We start from the raw sequence: 21779 nt of genomic DNA on the forward strand, positions 1-21779 counted from the left end.
TTACAGCAACACTACCATTAACACAGCAGCAAAAGAAAACAAAGTACATATTAAAATACTTAACCACAAGAGAGTAAAATTATACCTCGCAAGGAGGTTTTTTTTTTGGATAGGGAAGCATTGAGAGAGGAGGCAGAAAGCTGGGGGATGCAGATGACACAGGCAAATTCTAAGACAAACTGCCTGATGTTAGTATATCAAATACCAAATACCATCAAATACTGTGGCTTTGTTCAGCTTCTTCATTAAATGGAAACCTATTAACACATTAAAAGGAACAGCTTCAAATGAGTTTTCCGTAGCAGATATTTAATACAAACCACTCCTCTAAGCAGACATTATTCTCTTCGCAAGGAAATACAGAACCCTTTGTAGGCAGTGGCTCATCATTTAATGAAATAAAGTCCTTCATAAGAATAAGGGCTCGCCTGCCTACAAGTGTTTCTCAGAACACAAATTTCCACCTAACAGCTAGTTCCCAAGAGGTGCATCTGCTCAGCACGCTTCAGCTTGCTTCAGCTGGTATCGGCACGTACGCACGGTCCTGAGTGTTTACAAAAACAGAAGTATTCAGTGCTGATATTCTCTGGTGTGCTGCCCCACTAGTGAACTCTGGGATTTCTCAGGCTGCCACAAACCACTGGGATTAGGAGAGCATGAGGCAGACTGCGGGCTGAACTCTTGTGACATTACACAATTACACATCACTCTGAGAGATGCAAACTTGTTATCTACAGAGGATACCGCTGAAGGCTGTAATTTGAATAGTCATCCCCAAGTTGCATGGACTACTTTGGGAATCATCCTGCAGTCCTGATTTGCATACATAACGAAGCTGAAAAAAATTTACATGTCAAATTTTAGAGTACCTTATTTCTGGACTCAAAAGCACCCTCCTGTAGAGACAGATGGAAGAAGTTCACCGTGTTCAGACAGAACACTACCAACAATTTCACTTCCGCATGTATCAGCGTGTGGTCACCATGAAAGCAGCACTGAGCTAAGCCAGGGCTTTGGGGAACGAGGTTTTAGTTTTGAGCAAAAGGAGGGGGATGCTTTCCAAATCCAAAGCTACTCACTTTACAGCTATGACACATCCCTTACCAGGTGCGTTTACGTAGATTCATTTCCAGGCATTTTGGTAGCATTTTTGACAAATATTCTATTTTTTTTCCTTTAACTTAGCCTTACATTGCCACCCAAGTCTACAAGAGCTTTATTATAAACTGTTTCAACACTACTAGGACAATCTAACCAAGGTCATATGTTTAAGTGTTCTAAAGTCACTTGTACAAACACCAAACATTCATCTCCTAGAGTTACAGATGGCACTGAAGCAAACGGCAGGTGAGTCCAGATATGAAGCCTCGTAATATGGGACAGGGAACTTTATCCGCTTTGTATGGAGATTCTTTTTAAGTACGTGCACACAAACCCTGACAGTAGATCCTCAGGCAGGAAAACAAAAAAGGAAAAAAAAAAAAAAGGGTCAAATTATCCAGATTATCCAGTTAAAACACTCATATCAAACTATACCCACATCGGAAAGTTCCTAACACAGTTCTCTTTAAATTAATGCTGTAAAATTTGAGGAGTGATTGTTCACCTCCATGCCATTGGGAAGTAGATCACGAATCTCACCAGTCCACATGAATTCAAGGCCTAACTTTTCACCTTCAGCTCTCCCTGTTTCTTGAATTCTCATTTTTTCATACAATTGCATCCCAAATGAATATATTTGTAATAATTTACTGACAACACCTTTACAGCGATGAAAAATCATTACCTACAAACCAAAGCTCAGCAACTGTAACGGGAAGGTAAGGCAATGTATTCAATGTGCATAGAAGGACCGATAAAGCGGATGGTAGCAGCACTGCATGTGCTCAGCCCACATTTTTCTTTAAAAATGAGAAGGACAGAAAGGAAGTGAAACTCTAACCCTGTTCGTGACCACTGCAACGTGAACAAGGGCAGAACTGTGCCATTTCTAGCATCCCAAGTGGTATATCATGCACCATCCACACGTTGTCAGCTGCAGATTGTTTTAATATAAAATACTTTGCACATATCATAACTCCCAGATATGCCGAGGAGTTCAGGTCATCCAAAATCTCCATTTATCATGAATATCAGTCAGACTACTCCCACTGTTACACACTTAGTGTCATCTGGTTAGCAATGCGTTAGCAAGCCTCCACCATGCCAAATCCCCAGTGACCAAAACAGAAGTCCTAGCAATCCAGGTGCGTTTTATTAACAAGGCAGAGAGTAAGAGAAAGTTGCAATTCCCTTTCCTGCAATAGGGCTGGCAGTCATCTGAACCAACAATGCTCCAGGTCAGGGAACAGATCCAGCAGAAAATCAGCCCTAAGAGCATTTTGCTGCTCCAGCTGTGAAGCAACCAGCTACCGAGTGTACATCATTGAAAGCTATATAGCTGAGCTTGTCTTTTTCTTTTTAAGAACAAAAGAGAAAGCATCTCATTTTCTGATGTACTATGAAATGTAATGTTTTTGCTGTGCCTGACTAGGAAGCCCTGGGAGAAGCCAGTTCAAAAATAAGGTGTAGATTCTAACACAACAGATATGTGTATGCCACAGTAAATGGTGTGCATTTTATAGGAGAGCTCAACTGGCAATACATAAGGGAAAAAAGTTTATATCTCCCTGGCAGAGATCTAAAATATAGCTAAGAAAGAAAACTTACCTCTTTTAAATCTACTGCATCCTTTATGTCAACAACAATTACAACATTTAATACTTTATTGCAATTTTCTTTTTTTTGTATAACCATGTAAAACGATCTACAAAATAGTACTTCCAAGACAGGCGCACTCATACTCTTCTGGGAAAAACAAACAAAAAAAAAAAATTAATGCTGTAGGACTGTTATGAAAAACTCGTGACTTGAGGGGCTATTTAAGAAAAACGGTTTAACACACTCAACATGTGGCAGGCAAATTATTTGTTATCTGATTTGTTTAACAAACACTTAGAACTCCCTAATTCAGAGAACACTATCATTTAAACCGAGTTTGCATGGGAGTTCTAACCAGTCAACAACTACCAAAAAGGTGCTTTCTGAAAAAGTTACACAAAAAATTAAAGGAGAGACCTTTTCACCCCTTTTGAAATAAACAAAGCAGCTTTCTGTCTTGTTAATACAGCAGTAAGACCACAGCTTAATCAGTATGCCACCACCCAGTGGCACAAATACAAGCTTCAAGGAAAGGCTGATTTCAAGTTAAATTAGGGGATGGAACAGAATTTACTTAGGCTTTTGGCTTTTATGCTGACTTCCAGAAGCCAGACGATGACCTAGTCTTGTATAGGGTCTACCCATGAAAGTTTTACCACCATGATTTTCTTATACAGCAAACTTGAACTTATAGAGTAGCACCGTGCTTTCTGAGATGCAAACATGGCAATTCTGATCAAGCATTGGGAACTCTGAAGCTGGCTTCAATATATCAATCATGCCCTTAGGTACAAACTCTTCTTCTGCATTCTCTGCCAGAACTGAAAAGGAGATTCAACAGTTTTAAAACGTCCTTAGGAACATAAGTGACCCCATTAAAAATCAGAAAACTAAAACACACAGTAAACCAAACGTTAAAAGTAATACATAAAATACATCACCCAGACAGGAAACCTAAAAGAAAAGACTTTCCAGAAACATAAATCATATATGCTATACCTTCAAGCACTTTACCCAGACATTTGTAATGTGGGATATTATAACTAATAGGGAAGTTTCAAATATGGGAGAAAAAAATGCAAGGGTTTAATCTAGACAATGGCAACTACATGTCTCAGCCAAACTACATTTCTACAAACTTCAGATGAGGGAGAGTAGAGGAATCAAAAATTGCATGGCATTTCTAATCGTTTTGACATCAAGTCTGCAGAGTAAGTATTTCTGATAACATCAAATCTGTAGGGAAGCCACCCATGTACACAGCAGACAAGATTTGCTTTTACTGTGACATGTAAAGACGACCAACTACAGTTTAAAGCCTTGTCATAAGTTACTACATCACACAAGCTTCTGCAATCACGTATCTTAATCATATATGCACAAATATAACTTTAAATTTTTAACCCTTTTTTTTTTGGGGGGGGGGGGGGGGGGGGATGGGTTAGGGAGAACAGGGACATCTTCATTCCAGTGTTCACTGAATGAGATATGAAAAGAAACAAAATATGAGATATATGAATTTGAATATACCTGTCCTCTAGGCAACTCCTCATGTTTTTAATGATAATTTTTCATTTGCCTAGATTATAATCATATTATAAAAATAACCACCACCACTCCCTTGTTTTTTTTTTTTTATTTAATATATACAGCCTTATGCTGTTTTAGTCAGGGCACACTTAAATTAACCTATCCACCGGATTCTTTGCTGTTATTCATGTACTTCTTCACAGAACTGACTGCAGAAAAACTCAACTGTCAGTAAATCAGGCTGGGAAAGTACCACAGAACAGCATATTGTTTATTCTCTACATCAGAAATTTTTACAATCAAACAAGTTTGTACTGCATGCTAGCCTTAATCAAATGAGATTGTGTCTTTAAGATGATAGGGCACTCATCTTCAGTAGAAAATGGTGCCTTTTATTTAAATTGAAATTGCCTTTGAATAAGATTAGATATCTGGGGTAAGAAGACATCATAGCTTTTGGTGATCTTAATATTAATTTCAGAGCTAGTGACTGGGATGTAATTGATTGAAATAAAAACACTTCATCATCTGATTTTAACAACCTTTCACAGAGTTCCTCAAACCAGGTTTCTGAAATACCAATCCTGGAAATTTCAATCAGTTTTCATTGTTAAGCATCAAAAATTAATGCTAGCAGAAGTATTTTAAAAAAGAATACGAAGCAAAATTATTCATGTATAATGAGACAAATAGAGATTTTAAAGTATTTACAGCCATGTAAATGCTGTACAAAGTATTTACAGCCATGTAAATGCTTTTTCTCTCCAAAAAATCTCTTTTTCTCTCCAAAAGCAGTTCTTATCTGAGGTCTCTGTGCATTGACATAGGCTCAAAGAAAGGGTAAGGCACCTCCTGTCTGGGACAGAGCAACAGTGCCAAAAAGAAGCTCTCCTGCCAAGGGAAGACTGAAGTGCAGCTCAGTCTAGAATTACAACATTCATACCAGGACACTAGGGGGAACTTGAAAGCACTCCACTTGAAAAATCACTTGTATATGCTGATGCTGCCATTAACCCCAAAATTTTCACTCAAGTTGCTTTTACTGGAAGCTTATGAAACTACGGGAAAAAAAGTCATCGGGACTTTTAAAGAAAGCAAAAAACAAAAGCTGAACGAAGATGACATTTTTTCAGACTGAGGCTGCAACTTCCACATGGGTAATATACAGTCAGACACTGTAATTGGGGGGAAACACAGGATTCCAATAATTTCGAAAAGGAAATTACTATGCAATACTACAGAGCAATCATCACGCTCTCTATTCTTCCAGCCTTTTCTATTGAAGGAAATCATCAAACTGCATGCTCAAACATAGGCCTATTAAAGAAGCATGTTTAACAAAAAGCAATTGAAAAAGACTGCAAAGCATATTTACACTTACTGATTAGGAAATGAAACAATGAAAGCAGCCTAAAGGAAAGTACAGTCTATGTATTTGAAGCTTGTTCCCATTTTTGACTGACCCCATAAAGTAACTGGATTTATGATAGCATGTAACATTATTAGCAACTTGTAGACATTCGTACACACGTGTGCTTTCCTAATCAGCATCATCAGTAACACATCCAACAATAGAGGTATTGGTACCACAATAGCAGGCTTCCAGAACCACTGTGTCAGCAGGCTTCACCTCTAGTCTGGGTCTTAGTTTGAATTTAGAAGATAAACCCTCATGTCTAAAAGCTCTGAAAGAATTAAGTAGCATTAGGAGACAAAGATAGACACGCAGGTTTGAAAGATGCCGTTAGCAGCATTCACAGACTAACAGTTTATAAGCAGAAGAATGGGATAAGAAAGAGGGTGGTGGAATGGAGAGTTCATCAGTTTCCTGAAACTCAACCCTTTTCTTTAATTTTTTTTCATACTTTTATAGATCTACAATCTTTACTGACACGTTAAATTAGTATTATATTTTGTAGTTAAGCCTCCTCAAAGAAAAAAAAATCAGTTATTTGCATATTTTCTAGGTGTTGTGAACTTAACTCTAGCCTTTTTTAAAAATGCTCCTCAATACAACTGTCAAACTGCATATTAATAGAAAGCACAAATATACAGGGAACACATCTGTGCTTACACCACTAAAAACTGAGCACCCTTCATGTTTTTTATCCATTCTAAAGCACCGACTCAAATACACTCTCTTGATCACTATCTTCATCACCAAGATTTTATGAATCAAAAGCAGTAAGGATGCAACATTTTAAAAAAATCCATTAAATTGTTTTTATTGAAAGTTTATGAAACTACGGAATAAAATTCTATCAACATTTTTAAAGAAAACAGAAAACAAAGCTGATTCTCAGAATTTTCCAGAGAAGAGATCAAACCCAGAAGCCTCTCCTTATGATCATGTGTAATTCTGTTATTCTCAATTAACATTCACACAAACAAGCACTCTGAAGTCTCTGTATTGTTCAGCCCATCAAGGGCTTCACAATAAAGTTATTAAAAAACCACTGAAGGAGGGCAGCAATCAGCGGAGTTACAATTTTTAACAGCGTGATACTAACTGATGATCTAAGAACATAATTCTCCCATCTTATACCCACTTGTCAATCAGGGACCACTCTATAAATGCATCATGAGCAGGCCTTGAGGCACAGGTTCCCTACTGCAGTAACAAACAAAAAACCCACACCAATAAGCATTTAAAACCATATTCTTCACTCAGCCTTCAGCTGCAAAGGACAACAAGCTGCACTATGCTTTAGACCTCTCTGTTCTGCTGTAGCTGTGTGCTGGGTGGCACGTTCTGCAAAGAAAACCCTTGTTTGTTGCTCTGTCCCTCACGTGGGGTCCTGGTTACAGGACCACATCCAATTATTCAGTTTCAAGCAAATAATTCTGGCACTGTTTCATTACATCTAGTCTCTGAACATCTGCAACAAAAACATTATCCCCATTAATTAAGCTTCTGTCAAACTACTTGCTATTAATATGTTTAATACATTACCTTATGTGATCAGTGGGGTACACTAACGAAGACAAACAGCTTTCCCATCTACGAAGAGGTCCATGATCAACCACACCAAGAGCTCTGCTGCTTTAGCACTGTGCAAGCTCTTTTAGAGTGTAACTTTTTGACTTCCAACAAACAGTTTGGTTTTGGCTTTGAATTTTCTATGGTTTGGATTGGTTTAGGATTTTCCACCTATCAGATATGATACAGAGCACATAACTTCTTTGAAACTTTCATCCACACTGGTGAAACAAATTTAGAGCTCCACCACTGATGACTGTTTCAAAGCATGATCACTATGCATACTAACGTCAAACAGCATTATTTTTGTAAGTTCTTCCATTTCTGGAACTTCTTCTAAGAAGATTCCTTTCTTGGGACCTAAGCGGTTTAGAAACACGTTCCCCTCAGTAGTACAGATAGGACAAGCCATGGAAAACCAAATTTTAAAAAGCTTACATCCAGGAGATAATTCTGTTTTCATTACTATCTGCCTAAAATCAGTACACCAGAAAGCTGCTTTGGGTCTCTGTCTAGTTACTAAAGAAACAAGGAAGGCACTTCACTCAGACCTTAGCAATTTATGTCGAAGTATATTTTCAGATATATAAGAAGCAATAGATTTAGGTATATACAAAGCAATATGTAACACAGAAGTAGAATTGAACGCACTTTTTCCCACTTTAGCTGGCAGACACTTGTCCACAGCCACCAAGAGAAACTTCTCTCCAGTGCTGCAGCACCAGCCATTGCCAGTCCTTGCAGGTACACAGAGAAAACACGCCAATTTTTCAGAGTCCCAGAACACGTTTTCTAGGGGAGGCATCTCATGGGAATCCTTCCACATCAGCGCATACAGACTCACTGCTCACACAGAGCAGTGCACTCAGTGACAATCCAATTCCTTTGAGGCCGTCTGTCAATAGATGAAGTCATGGATAAAAGCCAAAGTTCATTCTAACAAAGAAAAGCACCACATATTTTATGGCAAAGCTGGAAACCAAAACAAGCAGGGGAAAGGGAAAAGATGACCCTTGTCAAGGCATACCCAAAACTCATTTCTGTTCATAGCTGTTACGTACGAATTTCCCAAGGAATCGCTGAAATGTTCCTTGGCCATGAGGGACTACAGAAGGACACAAATAGGCTCCCCTTCACCCCACATCACTTTTCACAAACAGCCTCTTCCTTGAGCATTACCGTATTGGTTCCCATATAAGCAATAGGAGGCTGAAAGCTGTTCCTTGATTCCTCTCCTCTCTTCCTCCCTGTTTTTCACTTCAGGAATGATAATGGCTTCCAAAGATGTTTATCAATGACCTGTTAGTGAAACACTAGACTCACACAACACAATTATTTTGAAATATAGATCTACAGGAGACCATTTCTCGAACTTAAGACTGCATTCATTCTTTAATTTTAACAACCTTCTCCACATCTTCTTCCATACAAATATAGTACATCTTGTAGGTACACACACAAACAATCCATTCATCAGTAAGTCACAACGTGACCTTCTCACTAAATAGTGCAGAATATTATACCTATTAATAGCATTTGAAGTTTTGCAGTAACACATGAGACAAGAAGGGCAGTTTCTCCTGCCTTCACCCAGAAGGTTGTTTTATACTGCAAGACAACTGAAGCATGAGAAAGGTTCTCCGTAACTTGGTCGTAATATATGAAACTATTTACATTCTTGTGCCACATCACCTGGTACAACTGATCCTCAGCAATGCAGAAGACACAAGACAGAAGCCAGCGTATCATCTTGGAAGCATGTGCTTTTTATTCTTAGAGTGAAAACTCATGCACATCGAACACCACACTCCCTGAAACAAACATGCATGCAAATACAGGTATCCTTTCTGTCACTTCCAAAAATACTCAGATACAGTTACATATTTCAGTAAAAGCGAGCAAAGTTAACATAGCAAAGTACTTTCCAAAATAAGTGTATGCTGAATAAAAAGTCTGGTTACATTTCTTTAAAATTTAAAATGTAAGATCTTTATATAGTGTCAGCAGTTAGTGCAGGTAATGGATAGCAAGACCAATGCCAAGATGATAACTGGCTGATGCTCTTCCTTTTTCTACAGGTATACATTGGCAGCTTTGAAATCTCAAGAGTTCATGCAAAAATCGAAGTTTTTAATACTTTCCCTTGTATTTACAATTTAACTTTCCAGTAACTGTTTTGTACACTTCATTAATAAGCTGAAGCACATCTCTCCATCCTATCATTATCTAACCATTTGCAATTCAACCAAATATTAATTACAAGAATATATGCCTGTTTAAATTCCCTTCTGGTATCTGACAATGGCAGGCAAGCCCAGCAATGTTAATAAGATCAAGCTGAACAAGGAAAAGATTGCTGCTACTCTTGGGTTTTATCACTTCCTTAAATGAGTCACAACAATTATCAGATGCTATCTGTTTGTTTCTATATAAACAGTTTTAAAATGCATGGCTGGTAGGGTGTAGTTGTTTGACAAACAGAAAATGAAGAAATTTACCATCAACAGTAACACCAGCTGCGGCTATTCACTAAGAAGTTTCTCACTTCCTTTTTTCATACACTAAGTCTGTCTGGAAATATGTTTGACCTGTTAAAGAAATGCATACGCTTACACTTGAAGTAAACATACACTTGCATAATAGTATAAGCCCACAATAGTGAGGTACAAGCCAAATAGGAAAAAAAATGACACAAAAAATACTAGCCCTAAAACAAGCAGTAGTTTAAATATAATCTTACCAATAGCTTTCTCTTAATAGAAACAAAGAAGCTATAAATCTAGCAGTAGTCTAAATAATAATTCCACCTTATTGTTTTGCGTACTGATTAAAGAGCTTGCAGACAGTCTTTTGACTTCACCAGTTAGCCAGAGAATCCACAAAACTACGGTAAGCTACTTTTGATTTGATCCAGAGAAGCTAGTTTGTAACACTACTGTCCAACAGCTTTATTCTATTATGTACCCATTCATCACCTTCATGTTAACAAAAAACGACCACATTCCAGCTGCTCTTCTTAACGTTTTAGTAGTCTTTGGAGACTTCGTAAAGACATCCTCCCATCTGAATCCCAAAGCTGATAGATACCACCTCACTGAAAAGATTAAATGAAGGACAGGAGAGAAAGCAACACACCTACAAACCACAGCCTGGAAGATTATTAGGGAGAAGTGTTCTCAGAAGCTACAGTTCTGGCCAAGTAAAGCCAACACTAAGGGTCATTTAGTTGCGATAGCTTCAGTGTAGCCTTATATCAAACAGGCAAAATACACATGAAAATTACTTGAATTACAAAAAAATAATCACTAGATTTTCCAACTGTATCAGGAGCAAGACAGACTGCTACAGGGTCTGTATGGAAAAGAGATCAAAGTACAAGATGAATGTTCACAGTAGATCAGGCTATTGCAGAAAGTCACAAGGTTTTATGTTCAGTTCACAACAGAGAAACTGAACATCCTGAAATGCCATGACCTGACAAACTGCCCTTAGCTTCACTGGGTTAATGTCACAATTGCATTAAGAAGTCAGGTGGACAGAAGAGCTTTCACCTGATTTCACAACACCAAGGGCAACTTCAGAAGGAAGCTGGAAATTTACAGTACTTCCTACCTAGTATTCTTAACTACACTCCCATTCCTTTGTTTTTTAAAGGTTTGTAAACTCTATAGACTTTACACGCCTTCACATTGTAACTAGGGAGACTGAAACACAAAAAATTGTCTTGCCCCAAAGACACCTCCAACAGGCATCAGCACCTACAGCAGCATCCAGATCTTCCAGGAAACAGAACATGAGCTTTATTTTACCTATAAACAAACATGAAACTTGTTAATAACATATTAAGAATTCAGTGAGCTCTCAGATAACAACCAAAGTCTAGTTCTCAGCCCATAAGTGTACTGAGAATAATTAATAATTTGACAGCAGAGAATTCAAAATACAAAAGTTCACAAGCTAAACAGCTCTCCAGGATGAGCAGTAAGACTGCAAGCAGGTAATTGCAGTCTTATTGCAAGCATTATTGCAGCTGTAAGAAGACACTCACAAAAATAAACTTCGAAGCATTATATAAACATAAATAGATGCTTAGTGCTGTGCTCCCATGCAACTGAACCAGCATGCCCTAGGTACGAATTTTTCTCGTCTGCTGCAATACATGAACCAAAATTATTTCTTAGAAGACAACAATTTATATTTCTGAGGGCTGGAATGATTCTGACTCAAATTCATTCTGCAGCATCTCATGAAATATACAATCAGGAACATCATAATAATCTAACAGACTGTACAAAGTTCTGTTGTGTTTGGGCCTTCAGTGTTGAGGATAAATTATGCAACAACATCAGCCAATGCAATGGCATCAGCCAACAAAAAAAAGAGAGAAGGATTACTATCAATGAATAGCTGTCTTGCAAAAATAACAGTTGTTACAAGTATGTTTACAAAACTGGAGTTGCTAAAAAAATATTGACACAATGTGTCTATGAGAAATTAATTTCAACTAGAACATAATATTTACATAAACCTGCATGTTTTCCATCTCTGTTGTGAGAAGAACTAGATAGCAAGGTTTACTAATTTAATAACATTATCACAAGCACAGCACATCTCCCAGGGCTCAGCTAACAGATGTCAGCAGTTCACACAGCAAAGCTACAAAGGGCCCAGAAATGCCGCTCAAGACTGCTTAACGGCACTCCGCATGGCAAAATCTTTACCAGCAGATGAAGCATAACCAGCCCTCTCAGAGCAGAGATGCCAACCCCAAGAACTCCTCAGGGAGGAGTTGTGTTGCTCCTCCCTGGGGCTGGTAATGGATGGCAGCAGCCTCATCTGTGAGAGGTGCTGCTACCCTTGAGGTGCTCAGCGGCCAGGTGAAGGAACTGCAGGACAGCATGACCACACTGCACAACATCACAGAATATAAACATGAGGTCCTGGCAGGCCTATAGCCTGCTGGATGTTTGGATCAAGGCTGTTTCGGAAAAAATGTCAAGGCTCATCCAGCCCTCAGACTATTACCCTTTCCTGCTTGCCCACAGGGACACCAGCAACACTTCCAAAAAGAAAATCATTACTGTTGAGTGAATCAAGAGTGACTACTGAGCACCACGGGAAGGGGGAAGAGGCCCAAGTGGTGTTCTCAGTCACTCGAGCGAGAAGAGGGTCAATATCCAGTTAACAGCAGAGCAAATATCTTTACCACCAAACTCCCTTAGCTTGTGAATACGACTGTAATCTGGGCATGGTGGAGAAAACTTTCAAACTTAAGTGAAGACGTGGAACATCCAAAAGGGAGAAGGTGCTCCTGTCCCCCTTGTGAAAAAAGCCATAACCAAGAGCCCATCGCCCTCAGGTTCTTGCCCTCACAGCATGGAAGGTAAAGAGGCAGACTTTGAAGTCGGAGCTTCTTACAGAGTGAGGGTGCAACAGCTTGCATGGCTGCAGTGCTGCAAAGGAGGGATGCAGGCTCTTGGGAAAGCCAGGCTGGGAAGGTGAAGAGCACAGATCTCAAACAGATTTCAAAGGGATGTCTGCAACACACAGAGCTTTGCTCGAACAAATGACAAGGCAGTCAAGACCTTACAGGTAAGGATCGGAGAAAAGTCCAACATTGTTGACATTGCACTAGATGCCCACTACAGATCTCTTCATCAAGAAAAGGAGTAAGAAGAATCCTTCCTTTGAAAGCTGGAGGAAGCTCCATGATTGTGGGCACTGGTACACATCAAGACCTAGACCCACAACGGTATCTGCTGGTAGAGCATGGTCAGGCGCAGCACTCCAGCAGATTTCTCAAGCGTGCTGAAGATGATTTAGTGGTGTGAGTCAACCGGTGAAGATGCTCTGCTATACTTATTCACAAACAAGGAAGAAACAGACAGGGATGTGAAAGTCAGAAACTGGCTTGCCTGCAGCAACCACAAAGTTGTGGAGTTTCAAGTCCTGGGAGAAGCAAGAAAGACAAATAGTACAGTACACAGCACAGGACTCAGCACATGCAGTTCTAACACGGGACTTCACGAGAGCAGAATGCAGCCTGTTCAGGACTCTTCTTGGTAGAATCTCAAGGAATGCTACCATCGAGGGTAAAGGGTAAAAGCCTGGGAGAAGTGGCTGATCTGCATGGACAACCTCCTCAAAGCACAGAACAGCTCATTCCTCCATGCACGAAGTTGTGCAGACCTGACAACAGGACAGCGTGCATGTAAAGGCAACCTGTGACTGAGCTCAAATGTGAAAACAGAGCACATAAAAGGTGGAAGCAGGGGTAGGAGGAACATGCAGGCATTATCTGAGTGTGCTGGGGTAGAAACAGACAAGCCACAACTCATCTGAAACTACCTGTTGTTGTTCAGCAGTAGAAATGAGCAACAGATGTGGAGGGCAGTAAGAAGGGGAGAAAACTTTTTTTTTTTTTTTTAACTGAAGTTAAACAACAGAGGCAGAAAACAAGTCGGTGCAACAAGGTCTATCTGCTGTACACCCTTTTCTTACACATGCAAAAGAGTATCTGATGAATCAGGGCTTCTCAATGTGAACTCAGTCTGATCAGTTAGCAATAAACATGATTTATTAGCTGCAGTAGCTTATTCATAACCTTGTCTGAAAGAAAGAACTCACAAGTGCTTCAGCTTCGCGTGACTTCTGGGATCCAGAACACAGCAGCCTCAAACTCTTGACAAGGCAACAGAATTTCCGCACTGGAAAGCTATCGCACTCCAGAAACCAACACCAAGTGAAATTCCACTACAATCTCTCTCTAACACAGGTTTGCTTTAACCTTTTTCCATTCTTTGGTAACAGACCATCAAGACAGCTTGATTAGTGATTCTCAAGTCTAATGATAATTCTATTCTGCTAATGGAATAGTTGCAGTGTTCAGAAGTGGTAGTTTTGTTGTAACAAAATCTTAGGTTTCTCTAGCAAGGAATAACTGACACCGTTATCCTCACCATAACCTAGGTATTTACAGTCATTTAGCTGTCTCTCTCCATCCAAAAATAGATCCAAGTCAAGACACAGCCAGTATATATTTACTATTTTTCCATTAGTCATGGAAAATACAAAGGAATCCATCCGCCTAGTGCGTAAAAGACCAGGAAAAAAGTCATCACTTCAGGGAAGCATAGTTTTTCAAGACACGCTGTCCGCACACATACGTGGTTTTAATGCACGTATTCCTCCGTAATGAAAAGATGATGATGGGGAAAAAAAATGTATCAACCGGTCAAGTTTTCAGGTGAGCCTTCAGTTCTCCCCACCTGAAAAGCAGACCTCAACATACAGATAGATCCCCAGTAGTATACTTATACTGTCAAGAATTACCAGCAGCAAGCAGGAGGTCAAACAGCAGAACTCCAACACACATCATGCAGTGGGGTGACAGGAGGCACAGTTCTGAATGTTAAATCCCGCTTCTTCTCTTCAGCTTCTGTCCACATGCCTTACTCAGAGGAAGTTCCACTTTGTTTGGAAGCAAACGCCAGGAACTCTGTTAAACCAGGGCAATGGCTTGACAACAATCTGGAAACTACTTTTGGTATTAAAAAGAAACTTCAAGCTTGTTTTTAAGTTTTAAAATATTTTGGTATTAGAAGATACTGTCTTAGCCATACTGCTGACAGGTCTAGATGCCTTCCAGTACAATTATATCTTACGAAAAATATCAGTACTCATTCTACATCATTTGTTGAAAATTTAAACTTTCAGTGTGATTGAACAAGAAGCAGGTGCAGAAATTTCAAGATCCCTTACAGCAGGAATACAGGGAAAAAGGGGACATACTGTATGGTATACTGTGAGGTACAGGTAAGAGAATTCAAAATTAAGATTCAAATAAGGTCTTACTCTTCAGTCTGAGACTGGGTTCACCAAAGAGTCTTCAGTACTAAAGACTTAAGAGATTTAGGGGAAGTCAAGGCCTATCACATGCACTGCAGATTGGAAGTTGGTTACTTCACCAACAGGGGCAAAGAATCAAACCTAAAGAAAAACATAACTTTTAGAAAAGAAAATTAGTTGCTGAAAGAGGATAGTAGATGACACAAGAAATAAAACATTTCAAATACTTATGCTAAAATGGGACTTGCTAGAATTAACAAGCAACTTGTTTTTTTTTTTTTTAAAGGTTATGAAGCACTCCAACATTGCTGAAACGAGTAAGACAACTTGTGCCAGTATACCCAAATAGGACAACCATTCCATTGCATAACTTTGAGTCACTTTAGTTAAGGCACCAGAGTAGGAAAAACAAAATCTCAGGTCCAGCTGGACAGCCCTTACTGGGCAGCAGTCAGAAAAGCTTCCAGGCTAAGATACACAATAATATGGATCAATATTCTGAAATGTTACTTCGGGTAACACAAGATCCACTCATATTTCACTGGACAATTTACAGAGAAAACTATATCATCCCTAACACACAAGCATTCACTTTTTTTTTTTTTTTACACGTTTAATAAAAATGGAATAGCCTTTCTGCTGTATAATCCTAGCACTGCTATTGGAAGAATAAAATATTTCACCTTCTCCACAAAGAAAGAAATAATAAAATAACTATGGACCATACTCTAAATACAAAACCTCTGAACGGATTTTAAAGTTTGTAAAACTTATGTAAAGAAGCATGTCAATACGCAAATAAAATGGCTCCATCTAGTGGTAAAAAATATAAATTTCCTTTGCCACAGACATGCTGCCTCTACTGCATGCAGCAAATTTTAACTCACTGTGAAACAAAGAGCTCTGAGTGTGCCAAGCACTAACTAACACAGGCTCTTAAACAGATAATCCCTTCTAATAACCACTGAGATATGCTGACAAGGTAGATTTGGGATGCTTGCATAATTGATGATTATTCTCAGTAATACAGAAAGGAGCTTCTCAGATGCCAGGACTGAGTTTTAAATACAAATGTTGCACTTTCAAAAAGATAGCTTTTTTTTTTTTCATTTGCTGCTAATCATGCAATTGTGAATTGAGAAATACATATGCAAGAATGCCTGTAGAAGAATCAACACTCATATTTTTGCATTCAGACATTTACTGATCTACAGGACTAAGCAACTCATGGTGCACTTCTCAACCTGATGATTAATAGAACCATCATTCGAATCTCCCTATTCCCATCATTATTTCGAAACATTAGCCAGACAGCTATCTTAGTCAGTGAATAGTAAAAAGTATCTCAGTAAATAATGTGAAATGAAAGTGTTCCTAAACTTTATCACTCCAGAATATGCCATACCAAAAGCACAAAAGTGTTCTTGGGAGAACCTCTGTGGTTAATATTCAAGTTACAGACTGTATTTTACCAATCACTGGTTATACAGTGGTTCTGCTTATTAAGTACCACTTTAGGGTCCACTAAAGATGTTATGTAACAGATACCCTTGTGCAAAGCATTGAATATTAAGAGTCAACAACCACCTTGGTGACATATCAAAAGTCACCTAGAGAACCAAATCAATCACATGGATATAAGACAACTAACCAATACAACCCACAGCTCATTTTGGACAACAAATAAAAATTACTGCAATGAAGCCTAATGAAAGTTCTCAAGTCCGTGGCAGCCACGGATAACTTCCTAAGAACTCAAAAAGCTGCATAGTTAACAGCAGCTCACAGTACTCCTAACCCAAAGCGATCATAGACATTGCCCATAGCCCACTGCATGGTGCAAGCTGTCTAAAATATACACGCTAACCAAACCTGGAATATCCAAACAGCACAACAGAGAACAGCAACATGTCTCTCAAAAGTCAGCACAGTCATCAGGCCAATCAAATTCTCTCTGGTCAATGCTATTTAGCTGCAAACCAGTACAGCTGTAACTGTACTGGTTTAACTTCTGGAGAGCATATGGTCAGTCAGATGTCACAAGCTCACAGGTTTCCTGCACTGTGCTGAACTATGCAGTACAGACATACCCTCAGTTACCCTTATCCAGCCATGAAGAGAAAACACTCATTCCAGCATATGGTAATATGAAAAAAAAAAATGTAACTGTAGCAGCATAAATGTCCTCCAGAGATCTGTCATCTGACCTATCATCACAAAAGCCGCATGTCAAGTAGGAAGGCTAGTAACCACACTGTGAAAAAGTGTTCCCTTATCTCAGTTCTAAAAGAGTCACACAAGATGCATAAAGATACGCAGTAGTCAATTCTGTAAAAACTTTGTTTTACCATACTGATGGTACTCACATTCTCACATGTGAAGAACCACACAGCTAAATCAAACGTTGGAATGCTTTTAAAAAGGAACTGTTTCAATAACCACCAAAGAGATGTGCTGTAAAGCTAGACAAAGTTACTAGGCTATATGAAATGCAGTAACTAGACCAAGGCTCGGTTCTGAAACCATGTACTTCCATCTAACTGCCACCAAACACCTGGTTCTCCTTTGAAATATATTCATGAGAATTAGGTTGTACTTGAGGTTTTTCTTGAAAAGAAAAAGCAATTTGCATTTTTGATGACTAAACTGCTGAAATCGTAGTTGCCGTCAGATTCTGACAGTTAGACTAATTTTCATCAATCTGTATGTATTGTTATTTCAAGCAGCTCTGATTTCTGTTGCCCTACACTCCTCTAAATCTTCACAGGTTTTGTTACACATGAGAAAAGTTGGAGTACCAGACACTATCTTGTTGCATTAAAAAAGGCATTGGGATAAGGGGATGGGCAGACTCCACTGAAGTGTTGATGTGTTTCTGAAGTGACATGTACCTGAAAGAGTCTTCAAATGAAGCCTGAAGTAAAAGACTGAAGCTGTCATTGAAACATGATTGCTGTTCAACAGCAAGGCCTAAACCCACCTGATAAAACACACACAGCTCTTGAAAAATAAGTGGGAGCCAACCATGTAGTCACTTCAGAAAAAGCAGAGGGATACTAATGCCATCTTCAGCAATAACTGGCAGACCACATTACTGTCACGCTTCAACTTGAAGACAGAAAGAAAAGCATCTTCCCCAACAACAGCCACTTTCAGTTCTACTATCACTTACAGTAGAACTGTGATAAAAACAGATCTGTTTCATTAAAAGGGGAAAAAAACACACTAAAAAAACGTATCACCCATTACTCAGCCATACCACCTGGTCTACAACTTCATAAACCCTTTATGAAATACACAAACCAGTATCAAATACTGCACGGAAATTTCAACTTTTTTGTTTCAGAATGAAGCCTTTCCACAGTATCACCTGAAAAATACATAGATAGGACTTTAATGTAAGTTCATTTAAATGCTACTTATGACTGCTTAAGAAAAAAAAAAAAAAAAAAAAAGGAGCAAGCTATCCCATAACTAACACCATGACAGAAACATGGAGTGAGAACCAAGATCATTGGTACTCAATAAAGCTTTTTAATACCATTACTAACTGTCAGATTTACCACTGTGTAGACACCAAGAGACTAACACGCTCCAGTCCTACTTTAACAAACCCCCAAAAAATTAACATAAGTGTTAAAGTGTTACAGTGTTAAACACACACACACAAAAGACGTATAACACCTCTTCCTTACACTCTCATAACCTCCTGAATTTTCAATTCAGACTTCCTGAGGTTGTTTCTCAGCTGCTTCTTAACCTCAACATGCATCTCTCTTCCAGTACTCATCCAACCCCCCCTTAGACCACAAGGACTTCTTGCATACACATCATATACCTGCGTATACCCTACAAGCATACCTGTGAAATCCCTACACTGAGTGAAGAACTGCCTGCTTTTGTTAGCTCTGAACCTATGTCCTATTGCCTTCATTTGACAGCTCCTAGCTTGTGTGATTTGGCCACGTGCCTCCTTTTCAATCTTTATCTGCTCTCTCCACAGTAGTTTTATAGAGCCTTAACATATCATCGCCCCATCTCCAAGTTATCTCTGCTAGGCTGACAAGTCCTAGCCTGTTGAGTCATTTCTCACCTAAGAGCTAATTCATATCTTGTTGCCCTTCGGTGAACCTTTCCCAATAATAACGCCTCTTTTCCAAGAGGGGAGTAGAGCAGCTTACAGTACTGAAGGTATGAGAGAACCATGGATTTATGCAGTTATTTTATCTTTTTCCTGATGTATTCTCTATTCCTACCACATTCTGATCATTGGTTGTTCTCTAGCTATAATAATTACATCAGGCATCTGTTTTGCACACACCTCTACACCTTTTATATACATATTGCCACCAAGCAGTCTCCTCAAAACACCAATGTCCTAAGCACTTGCTGATTCTCTTCTTTAAGACTGGACCTAAAATATAAAACAAGCAAGATTAAAAGGTATTTTACACTTTTGATGAAATAAGTCCAGGCAGAAGGGGACGGGGGGGCACAGAGGTGTTCCTCCATACTAAGAGGCACCAAACTTTACATCTAATAGCCCATAAATGCAGAACCATCTGACTTACCAAAACTGGAGGGTGACCAAAAAGGAAGTTAGGGAGGTTATTTGATTGTGCTTCTTTGTTTTTAAGCCACAGCACTTAATTCACACTTTCTGCGGAATCCTTTCATCTTACAGAGCTGTTTATTTCTGAAAAAGCCGTGCACGTGTAAGCAGTTTCAGAAAGCTCTGCTAGCGGAAGTAATGGCCTCTACTACCAGAAGCACAGGAACAGAAAAACTAAGTCAAGCTGTACTGTCAAAAGCACTTGTATTTGGGATTAAGTAGTGCTACACTACAGCAGAGCATACAAGAATCACAACAAATCCAACGCTGCTATACTATGTAATTGCTCAAAGATCAGCGTGTCCTGTCTTTTCTTTAAGCCATTTACTGCATGTCTTCCCTATAAATTCTTTTTTTTCCCCTAGCTTTTAGGGATCTCTGCTCTCCTCCCTCTTTTCTGACATCTTCATATCTGCCTCAGTTACAATTACTTCCCTGATACCCTTCTGCACCAAGACCAGGCTCACTGCTGTTGCAAAGACACCACCTTGGACCACTCCGACGAGCACCTCAGTTCAAAAGGCCTCCACGAGAAACGACCCCGCGGCAGCACAGCGGCTCAGGCGGCTGACCCGAAAGCCCCTTCTTAATTTCTGGCACAAGAGAATCGAAATGACTCCTGCTGGGCCTGACAAAGCCGCGCTCGGGGCGCGCTGACTTTCCCAAGTCCGTAATCCTCTTTGCATTAGGATTCACCCGAGGGCAACCACCAGCACCTTCCACGTTAACCCTACGCATCCGAAGCCCAACAGCGAGTTGCGAGCGAAGCTCCCGCAGGAACAAAGGGAAGGCGCCCTCGTGCCCTGCTCCCGCAGGAAGCCAGCGCCTCGCCGGGGCTGTCACCGCGGCTCCAGCCGCCCCGGGACGAGCAGCGGGGAGCCGGGACCCACCCGGGGGCACTGCAGGAGGCTCCGAGGCGAGGCTGCCCCGCGGGGAACCAGCCCCGAGGGGAAGGGGAAGGGGGGGGGGGGGCTCCCGGCGCAGCGCCCGGTCCCCGCCTCACCCCCGCCCAGGGGAAAGCCCCGCGGGGGGACCGCGTGCGCGGCACCCGCCCCGAGGGGAAGCGGAGCCGCCTCGGGGGCCCCCCCAGAGCCGGCAGCGGGGCGAGGGGGAGCCGAGGGGGAGCGGAGCGGCGGGGCCGGGACACGAGGCCGCCCCCGCGGCGGAACAAAGGCTGGGGAAGGGATGGGGATAGGGAGGGGGGGGGGGGGCCGGGCGCCATCGCGCCGCGCGCACGCGGCGGCCGTTAACGGGCAGCGGGGCTCGGGTCGGGGCTGTGAGGAGGGGTCCCTGCTGTGCGCGCCCCCCCCGCCGCCGTTACCGTGGTGAGCAGCGGTCGCATCTGCTCGCCCGCCCGCTCCTCTTCCATGGCGGCGGTGGCGGCGGGGAGGGAGGGAGGCAGGCAGGGTGCCGGGGGCTGCCTGGCGGAGCGGCGCTCGCTGCCCACGGGACGGGTCGGGTCGGGACGGGGCGGCCGCGAGTGCTCCGAGCCCAGGCCGCCTGGGCGCGCCCCCTCCTCCCCCCTGCGCGGCCGGCGGCGCCGCCAGCCAATGGCGGGGAGCGCGCGGGGAGCGCGGGGAGCGCCTCCCGCCGGCACCGGCCCCGCCCCGCCCCGCCCCGCCCGCCGCGGCCCCCCGGGGGCTGGCGCGGCGCTGAGGCGGGGCCGGGCCCGGCCGGGTCGGGCCGTGAGGGGAAGGGAGGGGAGCGGCGCCCCGCGAGGAGCCGCGTGGCAGCGCCCCGGGGAGCTCCGCCCGGCCCTGTCAGGAGGGTTTCCACCCCACGTGCCCCGAGCCCTTTTATTTATTTATATATATTTATTCTTGGGTGGAGGGAAGCTGGAATAAAGTAACCGTGATCAACGCAGTCGTTGCCAAAAGGCTGGGTTGCTCGCCCCTGTCTAAACAGTCCCGACAGACCTCCGCTCAAACAGCTTGAGATTTGAAAATTACGGTCAAAGCTGCGCCTCCAGTCATCTCCCTGCGTTCTCCCTTCGCTGGCAGGCTGCAGCCCGCACCCGCCTCACACGTACACATCGTGCCCACCGCCAGCACGCGGGGTTGGACATAGCTCGTGCCCACAGGACCGAACACGCACATACACAACAGATGA

The 21779-nt window shown here is 41.5% G+C and overlaps 1 protein-coding gene across 5 annotated transcripts in view; it reads right to left on the reverse strand.

Annotated features, from left to right (window-relative positions):
* Window positions 1–21217, reverse strand: part of SLC4A7 (solute carrier family 4 member 7) — an 89065-nt gene extending 67848 nt beyond the window's left edge. The window contains exon 1 of one of the 5 annotated variants that reach the window (XM_084508927.1): window positions 20992–21217. In XM_084508927.1, the coding sequence (XP_084365053.1) occupies window positions 20992–21039 (48 nt within the window). In that variant the 5' untranslated portion in view covers window positions 21040–21217. Of the gene's footprint in view, window positions 1–7183; window positions 7429–7861; window positions 7955–20991 lie in introns of those variants that run through there. The other 4 variants (XM_084508929.1, XM_084508932.1, XM_084508931.1 and 1 more) reach the window with 4 other exon arrangements.
* Between the last annotated feature and the right edge of the window lie 562 nt (window positions 21218–21779).

Source organism: Aythya ferina (assembly GCF_964211825.1).
Source record: "Aythya ferina genome assembly, chromosome: 2".
Taxonomy (NCBI): Eukaryota; Metazoa; Chordata; class Aves; order Anseriformes; family Anatidae; genus Aythya; species Aythya ferina.